A 24595-nucleotide genomic window follows, 5' to 3' on the forward strand; every position below is an offset into this window, starting at 1 on the left:
GTGTAGAGCTTAGATGGCGATCTAGACATACTCTAGATGGAGAGCGTACTGAGAGTATAGGGAATATATGCTCACAAGCATTGGATGCCTTAGCTTGTGCCAACTATGCCCATTTATAGTGCTGCAGATAGTATGGTGGATGCGTCCGAATATTCTCTATATCTTTTCGGGCTAGCTAACGCTTGTACACCTCATCATCTCTTAATCATCCAACGGTCACAACCACGACCCCTTCCAGCATATAAGCTGGGGTTCCCACTAAAGATATGTGCACCAATGGCTTCTCCTCATAATGGGGGACCGTACAAATGTGTACCATACATCAATGTGATATACATGCTGAGAGGCGGGCACTGAACATATACTAGCCGTGTCCTCTTCAATGGGGTAATCTTGAGGATTGGGAAGGAGTTTTTATCTTGTGCAGCATAGGCTAGGTATCTCCTCCTGCTTTGGTTTTGGGTTGGCTCCATAGTGGCACCATAATAGTGTTTCCATCCTTCACCTAAGCTAATTGATTACCCCAGTTAATCATGCAATTCATGGCACAAGTTCAACTTCTCACCAGGCAATAACCTGATCTCCCATCATCTCAACATAGCGTAGGGTCACTCGTGAAGCACGAATGCAATGAAAAAAAGGACGAGGGGTTTTTGGCAGAGGGAGTTTGGAGTGCACCAAATTTTCAAACCCCTAGCTAATTTGAAAGCTAACCCGACATCGTAGCATGGCAAAAAGACGGTGGGTTCTAGAAGGTAGGCGCAGGGCCTTGTCAAAGTGCGTGTGAAGTGTCACGTGTGTTTATTTTGCGTGTTTTTGACTAGTCCGACCGAGGACAATGGCGTAAGCGCGAAAGCTATAAAATGAATGGGATCCTGCAGGAGCTTTTGCTTTGGTATGTTCTTCCCCTTCTTCTAGGGTGAATTTTTTTTATTTTTTATTTTATAAATACATTTCCTTATCCTTCTCTCATGTATTATTTTGAACAAGCATGGGCATTACTTGCTCGAACATTTTGGAAGTTTGATGTGTTCATGGTATGCAGTCATGATGACTTTGTTTTTCTGTGTTGTGAAACTTGGGATGTCATTTGATGTGTACAACAGTTGTTTTGCTATTTGTGAAACTTCCTAGTAACACTAATATGTGTATTAGAGAGAATTTGTGAGGAAATCAATTTAATCCAAAGCTTTCCACATGGTGTACTGCAATCCAATCTCAATTCCTGGCTGTACTAGATACAATTTTTAGTTTGATGGAGAAACTCTCTCTAATTTGGCCTTGCATCTCAAACTCCTTCCTGATTGAGCAGCTTGCTCGATGGGCCGCCTCAGGGTAAACGTAATGTAGTGGACCTTGTTGTGTTTTCCTCTGGGGACTAGGGCGCGACCCGGTTGACCACAGCAACTCCTATTTTTTCCCGATTGGAATTCCTCCTTTACGAGTTACCATTGTTTTTCACTGTGTCAACCTGACTACTACCGCTCGCATCCTTCTAGTGGTTTCTGGCTTCTCGTCTCTCGCAAGGAACTTTTGGTGGTTCCCTATATAGTGAACTTCACCATATATAGGAAATTTTGAGAGATTTCTTGGTTATGTTGATGGAAATTTCCTATATATATCTAGACAATCGTATTTCCCATTTAATCAAATTTTGAGAGATTTCTTGGTTATGTTGATGGAAATTTCCTATATATATCTAGACAATCGTATTTCCCATTTAATCAATCCTGTATATGTGTAGGAAATATGGGCTTATATCTAGGTAATTCAATTTCTTATATAGGAAATATGGGCCAATATCTAGGTAATTAAATTTCCTATATAGAGAGTATGAGCCAATATCTAGGTAATTCAATGTACTATATACACAATATGGGCCAATATCTAGGTAATTCAATTTTCTATATAGAGAATGAATAAGAAATATAGGCTATTATCTAGATAATACAATTTCCTATATAGAGAATTGATTGCCTATGTGGAGAATTGAACCACAAATGAGTAAATGGTTATTTAAAAAAATTGGTTATTTTGAAAAAATTGGTTATTTTGAAAAAATTGGTTACTTTGAAACTTTTATACTTAATATTCAAGCATCAATATTATTATAAATTGAATTACTTAAATTCTCCTCCTCTCTCTCTTTCTCTCTCTCTCTCTCTCTCTCTCTCTCTCTCTCTCTCTCTCTCACACACACACACACACACACACACACACACACACACACAAAACTCAATGTAACATACGTCAAAATGTAGGTATGTCCTCTCATCTTATATCAAAAAGTAAGAATGATTTTACCAATACTAGCATGCCCATATTCAAGCTAAACGGACATCTATCTTAGAAACTAAGGTTTTCTCTCTCCTTATCAAACAGATAGATGTTCTCTCTCTCTCCCTCTCCTACGTAATCCAAAATCTTAGATTATTATCTCCCTCTAATGTGTCGCAGCACTAATTAATGATTATAGTAAGGTTTTACACCTTAGCTAAAACATCTCCCTCTCTCCCCCTCTTAGTGTGTTCATGTCCATCTCTTTTTCTCACTCTGTGTTAAACGTCTCTTAGAATGTAAATTAAAAAAAAAACAACGTATACAATAGCCTTTCTCTCTCTTTCACTAGGTCATTGCCCAACGAGAAAATACTACACATAGCGTATATAAAGCCTCTCTCCGAACTCTCCGGAATACAAAAACCTCTAGAGCTTCGAACCTCCAGTCATCCACACGTCAAGATTTCATCTCTAAGGATCTCTAAGGTTACCTCTCACCACTTCAAATTAATTAATTGAAAACAAAATTGGGAAACCATATTAAGCTTGCACTAAGTTAAAATATATACAAATAGGACAAAAGATTTGTGTTGATATTGCGAAACAATGGGAAAGAACATTTTGCATGGGAATGGTGAGAAAGAGTGAGTGTTTTGATAGAATTTACCTACATAGCTTTCAAAGGGTAGCTGTAAAACCTCTTAAGATCTCATAATACCATATACATGAGTTCATGATCTTTCTTAAGATCTCATATAATTTCATAAAATCTTTTTAGAGATCTAATGAGATCTAATGAGATCATAAGATCCGTAAGACTTCCTCTATGAGTCCATAGGATCACATAAGGGTTGAGAAGGGCTCATCGAACTTAGCCTGGTACTAGTGCTTATAACATTTTGAGATGATCAAAGTTAAGTCTCTGTGAGACACTTTGGGAGAGGGGCCTCCCAACCAGTGATTGGATAGCCCATTTGCTAGTCGCATCAGGAGTCTACGTGACTTGGAGTGCATGGTATGGGACATGCATACTTTTGGGATGTGATTGGTCAGGGTTTTGTTGTCTCTAGCATTATAAGGTGTACCACCGAGAGCCCATCAATCATGAGCTTTCGATTGCCTTCACTCGTGGTTTTGTTTATGAGAATAGCACAACAGCCCCCTTTACTACTGTTCTTCTCTATTCTTAGTAGGCAAGAGCAACATATAAGCATGGTTATCAATTAAAGTTTACCTTTTTGGAATCTGTCCCTTACCCTTCTGTGGCATCTTTCCTTGCACCAAAAGGCTGCAAACCATGCCCCCCCAAGGTAAACTTTGTTTTTAATATGTATCTTAGATATGATCAGGATTTGATAATAATGGTTGTTTTTTGTTGGTATAAGCATAGTGATGCATGGCTAGGGAAGAGAACACGCAGAAACAGGCTAAAGATCCGAGTGCGATTCATTCAATTTCTTATTGGAAAACTATCCCAAAATTTGAGGGTGATATAGGTTCGCATGGGAAACGTGCAACTCTCACCACACTCGCGTGTACATCACAAGAATCTTGTCTCAGTTTGGTCAGAAGGGGATCAAATGCTTGTCTATGAGTACATGGCACATGGCAGTCTCCGAGACTCTCGCACAGGTAAGATACTTCTTTAGGTGAAGCAAGCGCTTGTTTCCAATGGTTACAGTTGTGTGCTCTTAGAGCATGCATGCATACATACATACATACGGATATGCATGCGTGCACACATGCGTAAATACATAGACAAACATACATACTATATGCATGCATGCACGCACATGCCAGTACATACAAAGTCATACTACATACATGCATGCATATGCCCTTTCATACATGTAGATAGATGCATACTTGCCCTGCATACATACATCCAATGGAGCTGACACAACAGTTAGGTCCGGATTTTGCTTAAATAAGAGCAGCAAATTCCATCGTTTAGCAGATAGAAAATGCTCCCCAATCACCAACCCACTGTCAAAACTAGGAATCTTAAGCACACTGACATAGGAGATGCCAAGATAGGCCCACAACAAGGAGCACTTGTGCCTATTTATAGGCCCTTTGGACCATAGGAGTGCTGGCCGAGGTCGGCTAGCCGACTGGTCATAAATGCCCTATATGATGATGCGCCTGTAGTGTCGCCTCCAACCTGGTTCAGCCGACACACCTCTGGTACAGCCGACTCCCTTGTGTGCAACCAACAGCACCCGTCTTGCAGCAGCAGCAGCAGTCGACAGCCCCTTTGGTACAGCCGACAGTCCTTGTGCTTCAAACAACTCATTAATGCCCATATCATCGTTGGACACATCCCCACATCAGTGTATCTCCCACCATATCAGCTCGTTAGCCCCCGTTTCCATTGGTGCCCTAGTTTACTCGTCTCATCAAGTTTACTTTTTTCAGATGGGTAGCCCAAATCCCCACCACGATAGGAACGCCTCGCTCCTCTGCCCTAGATCCCATCAGTTGGCTTCGTTCAAAGGCACGTGCCACATAGTGAGGGGAATGTGCATTGCTGTGGGACTCAAGAGGATATGCAGTGAGAGACACGTAGGCAACCAAAAGCTTCATCTATAGACACCAAGATGGATGATCCAGGGTCGACATCCCTTCATGTTTTTAGCAGGAAAAATAATTAGAGAATCCATTAGTTTTTTTCCCCATTTTTTTAAAATAGTACCTGGCATTAAAAAAAACTAAATGTTACATATCCGTAACGCCGCTACGGGCATTACCACAAGAGGGGACGGCCTCTGGCTCACCACCCAGCCATAGAGGAAGAATGAGGATTGCCCCTCATCCCCCAGGCTATATAGTGTGTGGCCTGCCGTCCACACTAGCCTGGCCGCCCATGACTCCGCATGGGCGTCCTCTCCCACTGAACCCCGGATATGGCCATCCGGTCTGCCGTCGGTCACAGGCATTACAGCCTACGTGACATTACCCCCCCCTTAAGAAGAGTTTTCGTCCTCGAAAACAAACTGGAGAAACCTTTTGGAAATTGCACTACGGCGTTCCCAGGTTGCCACTTCCTCATCCCTATCTGTCCATTTAACAAGTACCTCCTGGTACACTTTATGTTGGGTTTGTCTGTCTCGATACCCAAGAATCCTTTCTGGTTCATGTGGTATCTTTGGTGGAGTGATCAATTCCACCAAAATATCTAGAGAAACTACGTTCTCTAACCCGTGAACTGATTTCTTCAGTTTACTAACATGGAAGACAGGATGAACTTGAGAACTCTCCGGTAACTCAAGTTTGTAGGCTACGTCCCCAATCTTCTTAAGGATTTTAAAAGGACCGCAATATCTAGGAGAAAGTTTATCACACTTTCCCGTTTTCATGGTTGCTGACTGCGCAGGAACCTTTAAAAATACAAAGTCACCTTCTGCAAAGGTCACTTGTCTGCATCCTTTATCGGCAAATGTTTTAGCGCGATCCTGTGCGCTACTGATGCTCTCGCGTGCAGCTTTGAGCATATCATTCATATCTTCAAGGGAATCCTTGACAGATTGAATCTTCTCCTTTTCTAGGCCTACAGCCATCGGAGATCTCGGCTGGAATCCATACATTAACATAAATGGTGTAAATCCAGTCGTCGCTGAGTGTTTGGAGCTGTTATAGGCAAACTCCAATAAGGGCAAATACTCTTCCCAATTAGATTGCTTCTTACTGACATAAGAACGCAACATATCCTCGAGTATTTGATTAACCCTTTCTGTTTGACCATCAGACTACGGATGATCTACCGTACTCATACTCAGAGTAGTATCCAACTTCTTGAAGATTTTCCTCCAAAAATGACTGTTGAACTTTCTATCTCTATTTGACACTATATCTGCGGGCAGGCCATATAGCTTGTAGAGATGTTCAATAAAGAGTTTTGCCAACTCTGGCGTTTTTACAGTTTTCTTCGTGGTAATAAACTTTGCCAGTTTAGTTGTCCACTACTACCCACATTGAGTCATTCCGTCGACTCGTCTTGGGTAAACCGGTAATGAAATCTATGGAAATGCTTTCCCATTTCCCTTGAGGAATCTCCAGCGGATGGAGTAGTCCTCCACCTTAAGGCGTTCATGTTTATTGACCTGGCACTTACTGCATTTCAGCACGTAAGTCTGGACGTTCTTAAACAAACTAGATTAATAAAACTGTCTTTTTACTAGTGCATAGGTCTTATGAATCCCAGGATGACCCGCACTTGGACTATCAAAACTATACCCCGAAGGCTCGGCTAGCCTCTCCGGACTAACTCTCGCCTCGCTACCCGCCGCACCTACGGCCAGTCTCTCCGGACTAGCATTACGTGCCGGCGAGGAAGGTGGGCGCGGCTGTGACAAAGTGCGTACGCATACAGCACGCCAGACCTCTGTAAAGACAGGATCATGCTCACACAAGCCGATTTGGTATTTCAACCAAAAACTTAAGGCAAATTTCATGCCTTATTTTGCATCATGTCATTAGCACAGAAGCTAATGTACTGGAGAGCATTTTAGTAGCGTAAGTTCTTAGACTATACTACTAGATATTTGTAGACTACGCTACCATGTTGCATCACCAACTTGTTAAAACTTCTCCTTGGAAAGCTCTACGGCCAATCTAATCATGCATCACAAGGATCAGTTCCAAAGTTGAGAGATACTTTCTCTCTTAGAGTAACATCATTGCACAAGCATATGCTCTAGAATCTTGTTGAGTTTTTAACTACCATCAATCTACGGATGGTTAAACTCCACTCTAACTCAGAGTAAATGTAAGTTTTTTGAAGATTTCCCTTCAAATATAACAATCAAACTTCCTATCTCTTATGCCATACTACATCTGCGGGCAAATCATGTAGTATGTGGAGATGTTTGATAAAGATTCTTGCACCACTACGGGTGTCTGGAATTACATCCATTCACTTACAACTCTTTGTTGCTATTACCAGACATATCCCTTCAAGTATTGTCTGGACTCACACAACTATTCGAGTTTATGTGATATTTGAGGATATCCCTCCTTTTCCTCAAGAAAGGTTTTTTTCCTCAAAAACTGTACTCTCAAGCGGACTACGCGCTAGTGTCATAGGTCCAAGAACAAATCTAGACCATGTTTAATATCATATGTTATATTCTTGAGTCCTTCCAAGAAACTAATCATCTTGCAACGAAGATGTGATATAGTGTCTACGCACATATGGTGGTACTATTGATAAACTGCTTTGCAACAGATCAGTGGTTTCACACTTGTAACAAAGTGCTTCATTGTTGCATATTATTACCCTTCATAAGCGGTTACACACTTATGAATCATTTGGGTGGGTTGTACCATCTATCAAAAAAATTCCAAACTACTAATAACCACATTATCAATCCACAGATAATGACTGAGCTTGCTGCGAAGCCATAGGTTGCTAGATAATTGATGGTAATTACACAAGCCCAATGTCTCATTACATCATACATTCAATATAAATGCAAACATCACAGTACTTCGTGATGATGAACTTAGGAATATCATCCTATCCCTGTTTGGTGTTGGTATGAAGTATAACTATGAGAACATTATTTGCTGCCTCCTCATCATAGCGACAAAGCTACCTACCCATCACAGGTGGCAATGTCTACCAAGCTATAACCAATGACAAGCAAATAAATGAGTACTCTTGTAAGAACTTCATAACCATATCTCACACCCAACTCATAATCACTACGGATTAAATGCCTGGGCTTGCAAAATTGAATGTTATCTGATAGGTAGAGGGGATCATCAAACTACGGATGACCTCGACAACTCACTAGGACTAGTGATGTGTAACTTTTAAGTTACTCCACTCTCCTTGCTTATTCATACCATCGAACAAATCGGTTTCCGATTTGAGCAACGTCAACATATTTATGAGTACCTCGATACTCATGGATTGTGGTTCGGTAATTTAAAATGTTGATCTAGAGTATTTTTCACTCGAGGATCTTAATTTTATTAGCAGCTATGAATTAGTAGTGAGTAACTACGTACCCACTATCATCACACTAGTAGCTCCATACTAGTTTGTGAGTAACTCCGTACCCAATGGCGTACCTCCCCCGAGTGGGAGTACCATATACAACCATCTATAACAAGATGCTTAAGTCACTTGCTGCTAAGAAATGACTACACAAATTGACCCCTCCATTGCACATTGCAGTACAATTTCTGGTATTTGAACACGAATTTTTGGACGTCCTTATCATAGAGGTCAACTTAAAAACTAGTGCATAGGTCTTGTGGAGTCTCGGCTGACCTAACCACACCACTGGTGACTTCCTACAAAAAATGTGGCGCCGAAGTCACCACCTATGTACTTTAACTCCGTAAAGTACATGGTCTATTCTCATCTATGGAAAGTTGTAAAACATTCCTTTCGATGGATTTTTATCACCCTAAAATTATTGTGCACTATTTTAGTGTGAAGAGCTTTTTTCCTGGGTACCATGGTTCACCCCAAGCTCATCTTTTGCTAAATTCTCCGATTCAACAAAAGATATGTCTGCCTCCGAACACTCCGGTTCAACCCCAGACTTTGAGTTTACTTCTTAACACTCCGGTTAAGGCAAAACTCACCAGATACAGTAGGATTTACCGCTAAGCTCTCCGGCTTAGCCTCCTATCCTAACTTAGCCCGATTTTATGTACACTACATATGTCGGATCCGATACTAACAACAACCAGGCTCATCTGGAGTGAGATACTACTCACTAATGCCATGTAAAACCTTATTAAATCCTAGAAATGCTCCACTCATTTCCCAGGGGTCATACGACTTATAGGGTTTACACGCACATGAACTTTGTAAGCAAAATAGCCTGTCATGCAATATTACAATTGCTTATGTAGGAAAGTAATATATTTCCCAAATTCATATGGTAGCAACTAAAATGTGCTCACAATCGCACACTTATGTTGAACATAGGCAAGACTACACTTGCAAAATGCTATAGGGCATCCCCCATGCATGAAATTGTCCAACCAAACTAGTCTTACTGCTAACCTCTAGATTTAGATCACTCCGGAACTAAATCACTCTGTTAGCACTAGCACACCATCATGGTCTTGCTACCATCATGGTTTTATCCCAACTTATGGCTATATTTGGTAATTTTCAAAGTTCACATTTTATCTTGCACACTTTATCACTACGGACAAGTGTACATACAGACCTGCCAAAGAGTCAAGTTACATGCACAAGCCTTGGCGTCCCATTCCACCAAGACTACAATCGATTCCGTGAGAATTGGATGTCCCATACCATCAAATTACCACCAAACCAATTGATGTGACATATAAAAAAGCTCTTTCCCCCCTCGAAAGATCACCACAAACTCTCGAGCAGTGGGATGTCAACGCATGGCAATAAAAAGAAGAGAAAACCATGCTAGTAAGTTTAAGAACAGTTCTCTTCGATCAAATTGTATAAGGGCATTGAGCATTACATCTCAAGACTATACCCCTTCAGATTTGTTTGTCACTACAAAACAAACACAAATTTGTCCGAACAAAACTTTAACTCTAGCAAGACGACGCTCGCAAAAGTGGAAAATGAAATCTGGCGAGGCTACGCTCCCAGAGTCTAACACTAGTCATGTCTAGAGAGTACGTTGCTAATGGGTCATGTGATCAAGGCTACTACAAACGCGACCTCAATCCCAGCTATCTTAAATGCCATTGACCAATTTTAGAAGTCATGACCATGGCAAGACTGCGCTTGCAAAAGTGTCTCTACGGACTACATTTGTTCGTCACAATGGACCACATCCAAGTAGACATTTTTCATTGGGTCTAAGCACATTGGAGTCACGAACTTCTTCTTGTGGACTTTCAACAAGAACAATGTGTCTGATCTGCTCTCATATTACTTTGTGATAAACCACATGGTTAAACCACTAACAGAGAGAATTTATATCATGTATTTATGTATTGTCAACGAATACTTCTCGAACTACGCGAGAACATTACCATCGATTTCCCTCTTGCCACCTTAAAAAAAAATCTAGTGCACTACGGCACAATGTGGGTATGAGTGCACTTACGACGTGACACCAACATGTGCACGCCATGACATGACTTGTGTGTGCAAGACTGTCAATGGTTCAGCAGACATGGGCACGCTACGGCACCCTTAGACGTACGTGCACCGCACGAGCAAGTGCGTTATGCCACAAATGGCCAGGGTGCACTACGGCACGACTGTGCCACACTTCTCCCAAAGATATAACTCCAAGTGTTGGTGGGGGGTTAGTGTGCTACGGCACATATATTCGTCTACTACACCATGAATGCAAAGCATGTGCACTACGGCACGAATCAGACATGAGGGTATACGTACACTACGACACGATTGGGTTGGACTCTACCAATGCGTCCACAACTGGTACCAAACATTGGAGGATGCAGGCATTGCGCATATTCTCGCGGGCTACGGTCATAGACGTGTTCACTAGGCACAACGGACACAGAACGGCTTTGTCTCGAAGGACTCGGCACTATGGCCGTGGGATTTGTCTCTCTCTTAGCACGCGACTCTACGGTCGTGTGCGGTGGGTCTCTTTCGTGGAAAACAGGCACTACGACCATACGACACGACGGTCGTGTGGATTTGTTTCGGGGGGTGTGCCGTTGTTTTGTGTTTTTTTTAAAAAAAAATAAAATAAAATAAAATAAAATAACGAGCCGGGCCGGCCCTCGCCGCTTCGGGCATGGCCGCCCGCCCGTGGGAAGCCTGGCCACCGCCGTTTGGCATGGCCGCCCGCCGCTGGTCGGCCGCCTGCTTCATTTTTAATTTAAAAAATGAACAAATAAAATATTATTTTTTTTATTCTTTTTTTCTGCTGCTGTCGCTGGTGGTCGTTGATGGCCGCCTGGCCGCCCGTTCTGCTGGCCGCCCGCCTGGCCTTTGGCTGGCCGCCCGCTGGGCGCCTAAGGCTGGCCTGGCCGGCTGGCCGGCCGCCTCAGCTGGCCGCCGTGGGGCTGGCCGCCTGGCTGGCCTGGCTGGCCGCCTAGGCCGGCCGCCACCTGTTCGCTGGGGGCTGCTCTTCGCCCCCCCACAGGCTCTTCAACGTGGCGTTCGCTTCAGCTAAGCAGGTCTTGTCTTCGTTTGGGCTGGTTTTCGGCCCCCCTCAACAATGCTTGCGCTGCTAAGCAAGTCGCCTGACTTGGCTGGTTGCTGACTGTTCACCCCCTTCAAAAGACTGTTCACCCCCTTCAAAACACCTTAGAGACGGAGCTTCGTCTTCAAAGCGTGGGGCTGCACTCGCCCCCCCCAACCTCCCCCACACACAGTATAGAGCGACTTCGAAACCACTTCGTTCGCAGACATTGGGGCTGGTGTTGCCCCCCCCCACACACAATTGTTTTCCAGAAAAGCTCTACGATTTAAGCTTCAACGATTTCGAAACGAAAATTTATTCGCAGATAAGCTTCAACGCAGAAAAACAAACGAGAAGCTTACCTCCAATATGCTGTGTGTGACGGGGAGAGAGAGAGAGAGAGAGAGTTCTTCCCTTCCATTCTTCCATGGCTGCCTCCCTCCTCACCCTCCATTCGAGATAAGGATAAGGAGATTGTGGATGAAAACCATCGAGAGCTCCGGTCCCCCGTTCACGCGCGGACTCTCACGATTCCCTCGAACCACGCTCTGATACCAGTGTTACATATCCGTAACGTCGCTACGGGCATTACCACAAGAGGGGACGGCCTCTGGCTCACCACCCAGCCATAGAGGAAGAATGAGGATTGCCCCTCATCCCCCAGGCTATATAGTGTGTGGCCTGCCATCCACACTAGCCTGGCCGCCCATGACTCCGCATGGGCGTCCTCTCCAACTGAACCCCGGATATGGCCATCCGGTCTGCCGTCGGTCACAGGCATTACAGCCTACGTGACACTAAACATTTCCTTCGTCCGGCGGTTGCCGCCATTTCTTAGAATAGAGGAGTTCAAAGCACCAAATTACGGCTATGGGCATGGACAAAGGTAGACGGAGATCATGTTGAGTTTCCTGGCAATGGTAGCATGAGAGTGGTTCAGTCGGTTGCAACATGATCCTACTCATCATTCAAAGGTAAAAACCCTCTCTACTAGGGTCCTTTTGTTGTGTTTTTTTCTTTAATACATCATGTCTTGTGTGTACCACAAGGAGGAGCAGTCTGGCTTGACCAAAGTCAGCATGCCTTCAACTCCTAGGTTTAAGAGGAGGGATCCAAGGGCTTTCATAGGTGGTCTACGAGCAAGACCCATTGAGAGTAAGGGGCCTATGTTGAATAAGAGTGAGAATGAGTAGCAGAGGGGGCTGGCCAACCGACCTCGCTGGTTGGGCTGCATTGTAGCCAACCAATCTGGTTTGGGGAATGAGGAAGCCAGGCAGCCCATTCCCTTCTACTTGCCAAGCCTCAAAGGAGTTGCCTTGTGCCCAGATCTGCCTTCCATGTTTAGAGGCTTTATTAATATGTAATAAGGACAATATCCACGTCTAGATTATTATGCTACATGCCATGAAACCCATTCAACATTTGGGCCCATGTTATTGGTGGAAAATGGATCACACAAAGAACTTTACGGATGTACTGATAAAGTTACATTCTTAAAAAAAATTTTGATGGCCAGAAACCCGCTGAAAAGTAGTGTATTGAAGGTTTAGCTGTATAATAAGACCAGAACCATTCAAGAATCATTTGCACCTAGAAGAGAGGTTTTTGGAAAAATAACCTTGTATGTGTTATTCAACTCCTGTAACATTTTAGATGTGTGACGTGTTTGTTAACTCATGTTTTGCATGCAGGTTGTGTCGAAGGTGGTGACTCCATCCTAAAGGAGCTAATTGAACTATGTGAAACTGGGATACAGGGTTAGTCAAGTCATCACATTCACAAATTGACCTCATCAACATGTATGATCTTTTGACAATATTTATTGCAGCATGACTGAGGCTTGCATGGTCTTGCAGGGGGAGGGCATGTTGGAAATAGAGGTGCTAACATTGGGCAAAACAGCTCTAAGCTTGACCAAAAAGGGACCTCTCATAAGATCGAAGATCAGCACCTAATCCAACAGGTAAAATCATGGAAGATTTTTCAACCTTTGAATAGCTTCTAGTAAATGTTTTTCTCTTTGAATTTTTTTAATAGTATGTATAACTGTGATGCAATCATTAGTATGTAAAGGCTCAGTGATGTGCCACTGTCAGCAAGTATGCTCCTTGCTTACAGCACAGAAAGAAAGGAACTGTGGGAGATGCTTTTATCGATGTTCATCCAACAACTGCGACTTCTTTTTGTGCGTATTTGAACCTTGTAATTTGCAGTTTTCAAATTTTTTTGTAAAATTCTCAACAATTCATTTTCCTGATTAGATTGGATATGTTGGTGGGAACCTCCAGCATCAGGCCATGCCAATGCATCTGACATTCCAACAAACACAAGCCACGCTAGCCAAGCCCAACGAAGAGGCAAATTATAGACAATGGATTTTGATTGTGCTATAGTGATCACATGAGTACTTTTGGGCACCATTTTGGTCCTAAGACAGATCTTTGAATGCCCCATGTTGATGAAGAAGGTGGGATTTGGTTTGTTGCTATAGATCAATAGTAGGCATGTCTCTCGATGGCTTGTTTTAATCAACATTAAATATGCTGGTATTGATTTGTTCATGGTTAAGGGTCTCATTATAAAAGAGTATGTTTATGATGGTGGAACATGGACGTTGGATGGTTTGTGTAGGCCGAGCCTATTGCCAATAGTGGGCATCATTTTACGGAGCATGAAAGGCATGATGAAGGGGGCACTTTTGCTCGAGCAAGGTCCAGTCCTGCTCCTCTGAATGCCTATGTGAACGGAGTTGCCTAGGGCTCAATCCCCTCCTTGGTGTGAAGATGACAAAGATGGGCACTACATGTTTCATCTTGGAGAAAATATTACTTCCCGTTGTAATGACACTTGCTAATCCTACACCACATCTTGGCTTACAACTTGGCAGCTTGATTCACTTCTACATATGTGGTTTGATTTGCCATGCATTTCACTCATTCTCACTAAAGGCTTTTTCATGTTGGCTTGACCTTGAAGTTGAGTTGTATTCTCGCTTATGCTTTTATTAATTCCTCTCTAGTTTATGAGTTTTTCTGACCTCTAAATTTCATGTTAGATATATGTAACGCTGCTACGGGCATTACCACAGGAGGGGACGGCCTCTGGCTCACCACCCAGCCATAGAGGAAGAATGAGGATTGCCCCTCATCCCCTAGGCTATATAGTGTGTGGCCTGCCGTCCACACTAGCCTGGCCACCCATGACTCCGCATGGACGTCCTCTCCCACTAAACCCCGGACATGGCCATCCGGTCTGCCGTCTGTAACGCCGCTACGGGCGTTACCACAGGAGGGGACGGCCTTTGGCTGACCACCCAGCCATAGAGAAAGAATGAGGATTGCCCCTCATCCCCCAGGCTATATAGTGTGTGGTCTGCCGTCCACACTAGCCTGGCTGCCCATGACTCCGCATGGGCGTCCTCTCCCACTGAACCCCGAACATGGCCATCCGGTCTGCCGTCTGTAACGCCGCTACGGGCGTTACCACAGGAGGGGACGGCCTCTGGCTCACCACCCAGCGATAGAGGAAGAATGAGGATTGCCCCTCATCCCCCAGGCTATATAGTGTGTGGCCTGCCGTCCACACTAGCCTGGCCGCCCATGACTCCGCATGGACGTCCTCTCCCACTGAACCCCGGACATGGCCATCCGGTCTGCCATCGGTCATCACAAGCGTTACAGCCTACGTGACATTACCCCCCCTTAAGAAGAGTTTTCGTCCTCGAAAACAAACTGGGAAAACCTATTGGAAATTGCACTACGACGTTCCCAGGTAGCTACCTCCTCATCTTTATCTGTCCATTTAACAAGTACCTCCTGGTACACTTTGTGTCGGGTTTGTCTGTCACGATATCCTAGAATCTTTTCAGGTTCATGTGGTATCTTTGGTGGCTCTATCAAGTCCACCAAAATCTCTGGAGAAACTGCGTTCTCTAACCCGTGAACTGATTTCTTCAGTTTACTGACATGGAAGACAGGATGGACTTGAGAACTCTCCGGTAACTCAAGTTTATATGCTACGTCCCCAATCTTCTTAAGGATTTTAAAAGGACAACAATATCTCGGAGAAAGTTTATTACACTTTCCCGTTTTCATGGTTTCTGACTGCGCAGAAACCTTGAGGAATACAAAGTCACCTTCTGCAAAGGTCACCTTTCTACGTCCTTTATCCGCATAAGTTTTAACGCGATCCTGAGCGCTACGAATGCTCACGTGCGGCTCTGAGCATATCATTCATATCTTCAAGGAAATCCTTGACAGATTGAATCTTTTCCTTTTCTAGGCCTACAGCCATTGGAGATCTCGGTTGGAATCCATACATTAACATGAATGGTGTAAATCCAGTCTCGCTGAGTGTTTGGAGTTGTTACAGGCAAACTCCAATAAGGGCAAGTACTCTTCCCAATTAGATTGCTTCTTACTAACATAAGAACGCAACATATCCTCTAGAATTTGGTTAACTCTTTTAGTTTGACCATCAGACTCCGGATGATCTGCCGTACTCATACTCAGAGTAGTATCCAACTTTTTGAAGACTTCCCTCCAAAAATGACTGTTGAACTTTCTATCTCTATCCGACACTATATCTGCGGGCAAGCCATATAGCTTGTAGAGATGTTCAATAAAGAGTTTTGCCAACTCTGGCATTTTTACCATTTTCTTGGTGGCAATAAATTTTGCCATCTTGGTTAACCTATCCACCACCACCTAGACCGAGTCATTCCCTCGACTTGTCGTGGGTAAACCGGTGATGAAATCCATGGAAATGCTTTCCCATTTCCCTTGAGGAATGCTTAAAGGATGGAGCAAGCCCCCAACCTTTAGCCTTTCATGCTTATTGACCTGACACTTATTGCATTGCAACACATAAGTCTAGACGTCCTTGAACAAACTAGGCCAATAAAATTGTCGTTTGACTAGTGCATATGTCTTTTGTATCCCGGGATGACCAGCACTTGGACTATCGTGACTTTCTCTAAGAATGCATGCTCGAAAGTCACCAATAGTTGGTACACACACCCTACCCTTGTAGAGTAAGTACCCGTCGTCAATGGAGTAGTTAGCATACTTCTCCCCCTGACAAAGTTTAGCATCATCCTTTGAAACTGTGTCGGAAAACAAAGGTGATGAAGGGCCTACGTCTGAGCTCTCCGGCTCAAAACTATACCCCTAGACTCGGCTAGCCTCTCCGGACTAACTCTCGCTTCGCTACCCGCCGCACCTACGGCCAGTCTCTCTAGACTAGCATTACGTGCCGACGAGGAAGGTGGGCGCGGCTGTGACAAAGTGCGTACGCGTACAACGTGCCAGACCTCTGTAAAGACAGGATCATGTCACACAAGCCACGGAGTGATTCCTAGAATTCATTCTTGAAAACCGTAAAGCTTAACTCATTAATTTGTGGCATGCGGCTAAGCGCATCCGCCACAACATTATATTTACCCCTTTGGTAGCGAATCTGACGGTCAAACTCCTGTAGGAGCTCCGCCCACCGAGCTTTCCGACCTTTCAACTTGTTTTGACTCGAAAGCCATGTCAAGCTTTCGTGATCCGTTCGTACTTCAAAAGTGGCACCATATAAATAGTGTCTCCACTTTTTAAGTGCATGTACGATGGCCAGTAACTCCCGCTCGTAAGCCGAGTAGTTACACTGAGCCCTATCTAATTTTTGCTCTCAAATGCAACAGGGCGTCCCCTTTGCAAAAGCACGGCTCCGATGGCCTCACCACTAGCGTCTGTCTCCAAGACAAACGGCTCAGTAGGGTCAACTATAGTCAAAACAGGTGCAGCTGTTATGGCTACCTTAAGTTTGTTGGTCTCCCTCCCAACAATATTCTTTGTCTTTGTGCGCAATTGATCCGTTAACGGGACTGCGATCTTCGCGTAGTCCTTTAACATACTGTCGGTAAAACCCCGACATGCCAAGAAAAATCTGCAGTTTTTCAAGATTTTTCGGGGCTAGCCACTTGAGAATAGCTTCCACTTTCTCAGGTTCCATCCGCGTACCATGGGCGGATATAATGATGTCCAAATAGTGAATTTCTCTTTCAAAAAATTCACATTTGCTCTCCTTCGCAAATAGCTTGTGTTGTCGCAATAACTGGAACACTAATCGCAAATGTGCCAAGTGTTCTTTACGTGTTTTGCTGTACACAAGAATATCATCTAGGAAAACTACTACGAATTTTCCTTAGTATGGACGTAAAACACTGTCCATCAGCGTCATAAAAGTCGCTGGAGCATTGGTTAGCCCAAACGGCATAACCAAAAACTCAAAGTGACCGAATCGTGTCCTGAATGCTGTCTTCGCAATATCCTCAACCTTAATTCTAACCTGATGATACCCAGATCTCAGGTCTATCTTAGAGAAATATTTCGACCCATAGAGTTGATTAAACAACTCGTCCATACGTGGCATAGGGTACTTATTCTTAATCGTGACTTGATTAAGAGCCCGATAATCTATGCACATGCGCATAGAACCGTCTTTCTTCTTTACCAGAAGAATCGGTGATGCCCAAGGACTCGAACTAGGGCGAATAAACCCTTTCTCTAAGTATTCAGTCAACTGCTTTTCCACCTCCTGTGCCTCGGAGTGGCTCAACCTATCAGCAGGCTTGCTTATTGGTTTGGACCGAGGCATAACTTCGATGCCATGGTCTACTTCCCTTGATGGTGGTAAACCATCTGGAAGCTCTGTAGGAAAGATCTTGAAATTCTTGCAATAAACTTTTCAAAGCATCTACGTACTTTGTTTTTAGAGTCTCTTTTGCCTTGGACTTTGTTGTTTCATCATCACATGCATGCCAAACAGGGTTTTCAGAAAACAGTGGGTCTCTTCCAAGGCTTTGTTTTTCATGTTTGTCTACGCAAACATTACTTTCAGTTTCAGCTACTACGGAAACAAAATTTACAAGAGGGTAACAAGCGTATACTTGTGCTACCTGGCCACTGCGAACCGCGTGGCATAACTTGAGCGATGATATAAGTGGTGAAAAGGGGACACTACGGTCTCCCCCTGTAGGGTGATGATATTACCCCCAGACTCAAACTATAATGTGTTGTGTAAATAACTCCGAACTAGGCTAGGACCAAGGCTATACAGCCACTCCCTGCCTAAGTAAACATCTGCTCTAGCCAAATGCATGACCTGGAAGTCAAGCACGGCCTCATAGTCCTGCATGATCAAAGGGACTCCCAAGACCACGGAATTCCATACCTTTTTATCACAACCATTGGCCAAACCAACGGTATACTCATGATCACTTGCGGTCTCTTTTAATTTCAACTTCTTGACCAATGAATGGTTCAAAAAGTTATGGCTAGCCCCATCGTCTATAAAGACAGTGACTCTACGGCCACCTATGGTGCCATACATGCGCACCATGTCATGCGGACCAACACTAGGCTGCCACATAGCTGGTGTCACTGAACAAGCGTGACGCTCGTCACCATGACTCACCGTAACCTCTCTGAACTCTCCGGCACTGAGAGGTAGCGTCTGCACCGTGTGCAATTGCCTAGAGGATTTACCATCGCTCTTAGGCGCCTTGCCACTAGTGCTTGCTTTTAACTTTGGGCAATCAGCCTTGTTGTGCCCCACTTCATTGCAGTTGAAGCAACGATTTTCCTTTTGTGCTTGCAACAAGTACTGCTCCTTTTTGTGGGTTTCAGAACTTCGTTTTTTCTTGAAGGGTCTTGGTTTTTTAGACCAACGACCTCCTGACTCCCCTCCGTCCTCTCCCCTGTTTTTTCACTACGGAAACCCTTTCTTTTAAACCCCGACCCCTTTTTTTTTAAATCCACTGATCTCCTTGCCCCATCTCACACACCACGGTGCTTGATGTCATCATAGATTTGCGCATACTTGATGGCCTGAGAGAGGTCCTTAGGCTGCAAGGGCTCTACATACTCAAGATAATCATTTGTTATGCCTCGTTTGAAGCCCCTCAATGTTTGGAATGCATCGATTCCCTTCAAATTGAGTATGAGCTCTCTGTATAGTCAGAGATGTACTGGGTGAGGGTCTTGTGTTCTATCGAACACTTGTCCCACGCATCCCAACTTCTCTCTTCTTCATTGCCTAGCAAAAACTCCTTTCGAAACATTGTTTCGAAAGCTGTCCAAGTGGTAGGGCGAGTGGTAAGACTCATCTACCACTTGTATGCCTTGCCAGACAATAAGAAACTAGCCTCTAGGGCTGCACATGACTAGGCTGCTTACGCAGCTCATGAATGTCCGACCATTTCGCTAAGAACATATTAACAGAATCCTTGTTACGCTCTCGTTCCTCGCTGCCAAAACTAGGCAACTTAAAATCTTTAAGTAATGCCAAGGTTGCCTCTACGGGCGACCTCGCAGGCACTGCGGCCTGTCCTCCCGGGACCACGGGTGAGGCTACGTTGACGCGTGTCGCAGGCGAGCGTCTATCACGAGGAAGAGGAGAAGATGTCGAAATAGCGGACAACACGTCTAGGCGTGTGGAGATGCCCTGCAGCATCGTGACAACGTCATCCTAGACCCTCTGTAAGGTCGTCAATTGCGTGTTAACATATCTAAACATCCCACTAGAGCACTCCGTCTCCGTGAGGATGTCGGCAGGGTCAGTAAGGTACTAGTCAAAGTCGTGGTCTACCAAGAGGTCATCGTCCCCCTCGGCTTGAGGATTGCCCCTCATCCCCCAGGCTATATAGTGTGTGGCCTGCCGTCCACACTAGCTTGGCCGCCCATGACTCCGCATGGGCGTCCTCTCCCACTGAACCCCAGACATGGCCATCCGGTTTGCCGTCTATAACGCCGGGCGTTACCACAGGAGGGGACGGCCTCTGGCTCACCACCCAGCCATAGAGGAAGAATGAGGATTGCCCCTCATCCCCCAGGCTATATAGTGTGTGGCCTGCCGTCCACACTAGCCTGGCCGCCCATGACTCCGCATGGGCGTCCTCTCCCACTGAACCCCGAACATGGCCATCCGGTCTGCCGTTGGTCACAGGCGTTACAGCCTACGTGACATTTCATGTGGCATTTTTTCGTGCTTTCGACATGCAGACAAAATTCTTAGCAGGATGGGGAAAGGTATGTTACTTCCTTTTTCTAAGCTTACAGCTGCCGTCTTTTCTACCTTGTCTTTTTCTAAGCTTACACCTGCCATCTTTTCTGCCTTGTTTTTTGACACATGGAAAGATGGAGTCTGTCTCCTACATTGTTTTGGATACATTTTTGTCTACCTATAGACTGTAAGCCATTGTGTGGATAACTCAATCAAGCTATGGGCATGATGGATGCTAAATGCCCTTAGCCTCCAGCATGACAAGAGCGTTCATAACTTTCTTCACATTCGGCACAACATGACCACAGTCATCATGAAAGATCATTACCATTGATCTCTTACAGAGTTTAACATGCAGTACCAGCTATGAATGAACATTTAAATCGTGTTAGCATGGTTGCTTCCACCTTCATTAAGAAAACCTCACTTAATTGGGCACCTCACCTTTCATTCACTCGCATAACCTATCTAGAGGATAAGCTAATAAGCATTCTCTAGACAGAGATACAATGGATTAACTATATAATTTCCTAGATCAAATAAGGATATCTAGGAAAAGTGCAAACTAGGGAAAATGAAACAGTTTCCTAGATAGGCTACCTATAGAAAATACAATGCATGGATTTCTCTACATAGATAAATTTACATATATAGGAAAATTTTTCCTATGTAAGCAAATTTTTCTATATAGAGAAAATCTTCCTACATAGGAGATTTTTTCCTTGTAGGAAAATATTTTATATAGGAAATTTTTACTATATAAATAAATTTTCCTATATAAAAAATCCATGCATTTTATTTCCTAGTTAGCTATCTAGGAAAGTGTTTCATTTTCTCTAGTTTGCACTTTTCCTAGATATGCTCATTTATATCTAGGAAATTATCTAGTGAATGGTCTTTTTTTACTATATAGAGAATGAACAAAAGTGCCTTGTGTTTGTTTGCCGCCTGTCGTGCCTTTTAATGGTGAAGAAGCCGAGCAACCCGTGGCAATATTTCTCGTTTGCGTACAATCGTATATCTCTATGGAGTCTTTGTTTTGAGTAAAGAAATCGAAGAAGGTCCTTTGTTGCAACTCTCTCAACGCTACTGTACTTCTTGGTCCTATTTTGTTGTTGCAACCATTTTGACTCAGCTTTCTTGGAGCAAGAATACCTCAATGTTTTTGGATTACTAATCCGTTGTTGCCACATGATTAGCATGCTTTACTTGAGTAGGGACTTGGTTCGAATTGGATTTTTGAAATTCATAGGTTAAGATAAGATTCTGAAAAAACATGTTTAAAAAATGTGTTTTTCATCATCATCCAAATTTTTGGTCCAGGACTACACAAATGTGCATTCCATGGTACATAAGGTCACAAATGGTGTGCACTATCAACAAATAGTTCACATTGAAAGTAAATTATCAAGCTAGCCTAATGGATTTTATATTCTAGTGTGGCAAATTTATATTCATGATAATATAATGATTAGTCTAGTCAAGACAATATAATGATTAGTTTTACATCGTATGGTAAAGGCATTCGCCAATTTTATTGTGTGAGTGAGTAACAGAATCTAGAAAGCACATTTTAAATGATAAAGAAGAAAACAAAAATGGATAACTAAAAAGACGCGCGAGTGCATAATTATGCAAGGAAAATGGTGAACTCTCAATCACATGCCACTTCCACTAGAAAATAAGGGATAGGTTTTCCTCCTCTTCCTCCTCCCCCCCACTCCCCTTGCAAAAGAAAGCACATGACATTTGAGTGAGAAGAATATCGAACCAAAGTTTTAATCTTAATTCATGAAATTAGAAAGAAATAATTGGAGGAAGATTTTGTGAATATAGTTGATGTGCAAAGCTTTTCTTCCATAGGATGTTCTTCCTTGTTACATTTAAAATCACTTGAAAGTGGCACTTGAAGGTCAGAGGAGGTTTATAAAGACGTTGAAAATTGAGATAGTTTACTTGAATGGGATTTTTAGAAATACAAATTGAAAATTTACTATAACATTTAGAGGGAAAAAAATTAGTATTTGTACAATGTTAGGATCAAACTCATCAGTTTCCTCATACTTAAGGTACTCGGTTGCAATCCTTTAAATCTTATGGCTGCAGAGCTAGTGTAATCACACAAATTTCTTCAATCTTGAGAACAGAATAGACACACCGTTTCATATACAAGCATGGCTGGTTTATCTCATCAACAATGTGTTACTTTCACAAGCTTGTCAAGTTGTTTCTCAAATACTGTACTCTTTGAAAACATATACTTCATGTAGAGAGAGCTTCGGAAATTTATTTCTTCTCTCTAATGCACAGTATCTCCCAAATTTCGCATCCACACAGCAAAACAAGTCATCATGACTGCATAACGTGAAGAAATCAAATTTAAAATATTTATACAAAAACCAAAAAAAAAAAGAAAAAGGATAGTCTTGATGAAATAACAATCCATATGCTGAGATAGAAATCCCAGCGTCAGAAATAATTAGAGACCCAAAACGTAAACAATCCAACAACACAAAGAAAGTGGTGGTGCTAATGTTCCATGACAATGATATCACCAGAAGTGGTGATGGCTTTTATGGCGATTTTCTTCATGCTTGTGGTGATGGCCATGGCCATGGCCATGATGACTTTGGCCGCCGCCAAGGCTGGCAATGAGGTGCTCATCCTTCTTCTTCTCTTTGTGTTCATGGAAGGCGTATGCTGCCGAGCCCACAGCTGCCGCCCCTGCTATCTCTGCTTCAAGCTTGTGCCTGCCTGCGTGGGCTGGATCCACTTTGGCTTCATGTGCTTCATACTGCCATAAGGATCACAACACTCATCCACATCACACAACAAGAACCTCTAACCCTAAACATGACACACAGTAACCCTAGGTTTTCATACTACTTCGAAACACCGACCTTAAAACGATGACAACATTCATTAACATCAAGAAGGTAGAAACCCTAACCCTAAGAGCGGTGCATGGCTTGCTATTGCAATAATTGACTACATCAAACTATTTAGACCATCGGGATCTTAATATCCAACTACAAGTAACAATCAGAAACCATGACCTTAGGAAAAGTCAGAAAACTCATTCGCCATTGAGAAAGCGTAAACCCTAACCCTACATTCAAGACACCCTAGAAGAAGGGGAAGAACATACCAGAGCAAATGCTCCCGCAGCCACTGCGCCCGCTTCTGCTGCGTGCTCATTTCGGGCATGACGATGCTGGTCGGCGATGGCGTGATTCAACTGCTGCTGCCGGTAAGGATCAAAGGAGGGGGCGCCGTATGGAGCCGGCTGAATGGCGTAGTTGTAAGGGTCGGGGGCGCCATGGCCGTAAGGCAGAGGTGCTGGTGGGGGGTGCGCGGAGGGAGGAGGGGGATAATAAACGGCAGGAGCGCCTGCATAGCCATGGTGTCCATGATGCTGCTGCTCTTCATGGTGGCCATGGTGATGGTGGTGATGGTGTCCCATAACTGAGGCAGAGTGATTGATTGATTAAGCGAGAAAGAAGACAACGAAGCGAGGATTATAAGATTATGAGCAGCTTTGTAACTTTCACAAGTTCGAACTTCGGATGTTAACGCCATTGTAGCAGCATGTATGTATGTATCTTTAAGTTTTAAAACAAAACAAATCATTTTTTAATTTAAAAAACCCAAAATCATTCTACACTCTGTCTCTCTCTCTCTCTCTCTATATATATATACATACATATATATATAATTTAAAACAAAATAAATCATTTTCTTATTAAAAAACCCAAAATCATTCTACTCTCTCTCTCTCTCTCTATATATATATATACTCAAAAATATTTTATTTAAAACAAAACAAATCATTCTACACTCTCCCCTCATCTTGTATACACTATAGAGGAAATATATATACATACATACATACATATATACATACATACATACATATATGCATACATACGTATATATGTATAGATATAATGACCTTGAGCAAAATAAACCACCTTGAGCAGTGAAGCAGCTAGAAGAGGCGAATGTTCTTGAGGAGCTCAAGGAGGCAAAGGAGTGCTGAGGTGAGGGGGGGCAGCTAGAGGAGGCAAAGGCACTTGAGGAGCTCGAGGAGGCGGAGGAAGACAACCCTCCCATCACTCATGATGATGCCTCCCTCACCTCAACACA

The 24595-nt window shown here is 43.4% G+C and overlaps 1 protein-coding gene and 1 long non-coding RNA gene across 2 annotated transcripts; one reads left to right on the forward strand and one right to left on the reverse strand.

Annotated features, from left to right (window-relative positions):
* The first annotated feature begins 3778 nt into the window (after positions 1-3778).
* On the forward strand, positions 3779-14241 carry LOC147633964 (uncharacterized). The gene is made up of 4 exons (XR_015266951.1): positions 3779-3911; positions 12245-13158; positions 13258-13868; positions 14033-14241. It is a non-coding gene; the product is annotated as an uncharacterized LOC147633964 (long non-coding RNA).
* An 8576-nt stretch (positions 14242-22817) lies between these two features.
* LOC147633965 (uncharacterized) lies at positions 22818-24007 on the reverse strand. Its single transcript, XM_086805043.1, has 2 exons — positions 23598-24007; positions 22818-23243 (listed from the first exon to the last, which is right to left on the reverse strand). The coding sequence occupies exons 1-2, from the start codon at positions 23910-23912 to the stop codon at positions 23001-23003; spliced, it is 558 nt and encodes a 185-aa protein (XP_086661169.1). The 5' UTR covers positions 23913-24007; the 3' UTR covers positions 22818-23000.
* Positions 24008-24595: the final 588 nt, after the last annotated feature.

Source organism: Cibotium barometz, chromosome 11, assembly GCF_041138505.1.
Source record: "Cibotium barometz isolate CiBa-2024 chromosome 11, ASM4113850v1, whole genome shotgun sequence".
Taxonomy (NCBI): Eukaryota; Viridiplantae; Streptophyta; class Polypodiopsida; order Cyatheales; family Cibotiaceae; genus Cibotium; species Cibotium barometz.

What these genes read in the sequence shown, in the direction of transcription:
- LOC147633965 (XM_086805043.1), bottom strand. Translation starts at nt 23,912, where the DNA reads ATGGGACACCATCACCACCATCACCATGGCCACCATGAAGAGCAGCAG. An exon ending in CTGCGGGAGCATTTGCTCTG is followed by an intron (nt 23,244 to 23,597) that starts GTATGTTCTTCC and finishes TCCTTATGGCAG; the next exon opens with TATGAAGCACATGAAGCCAA.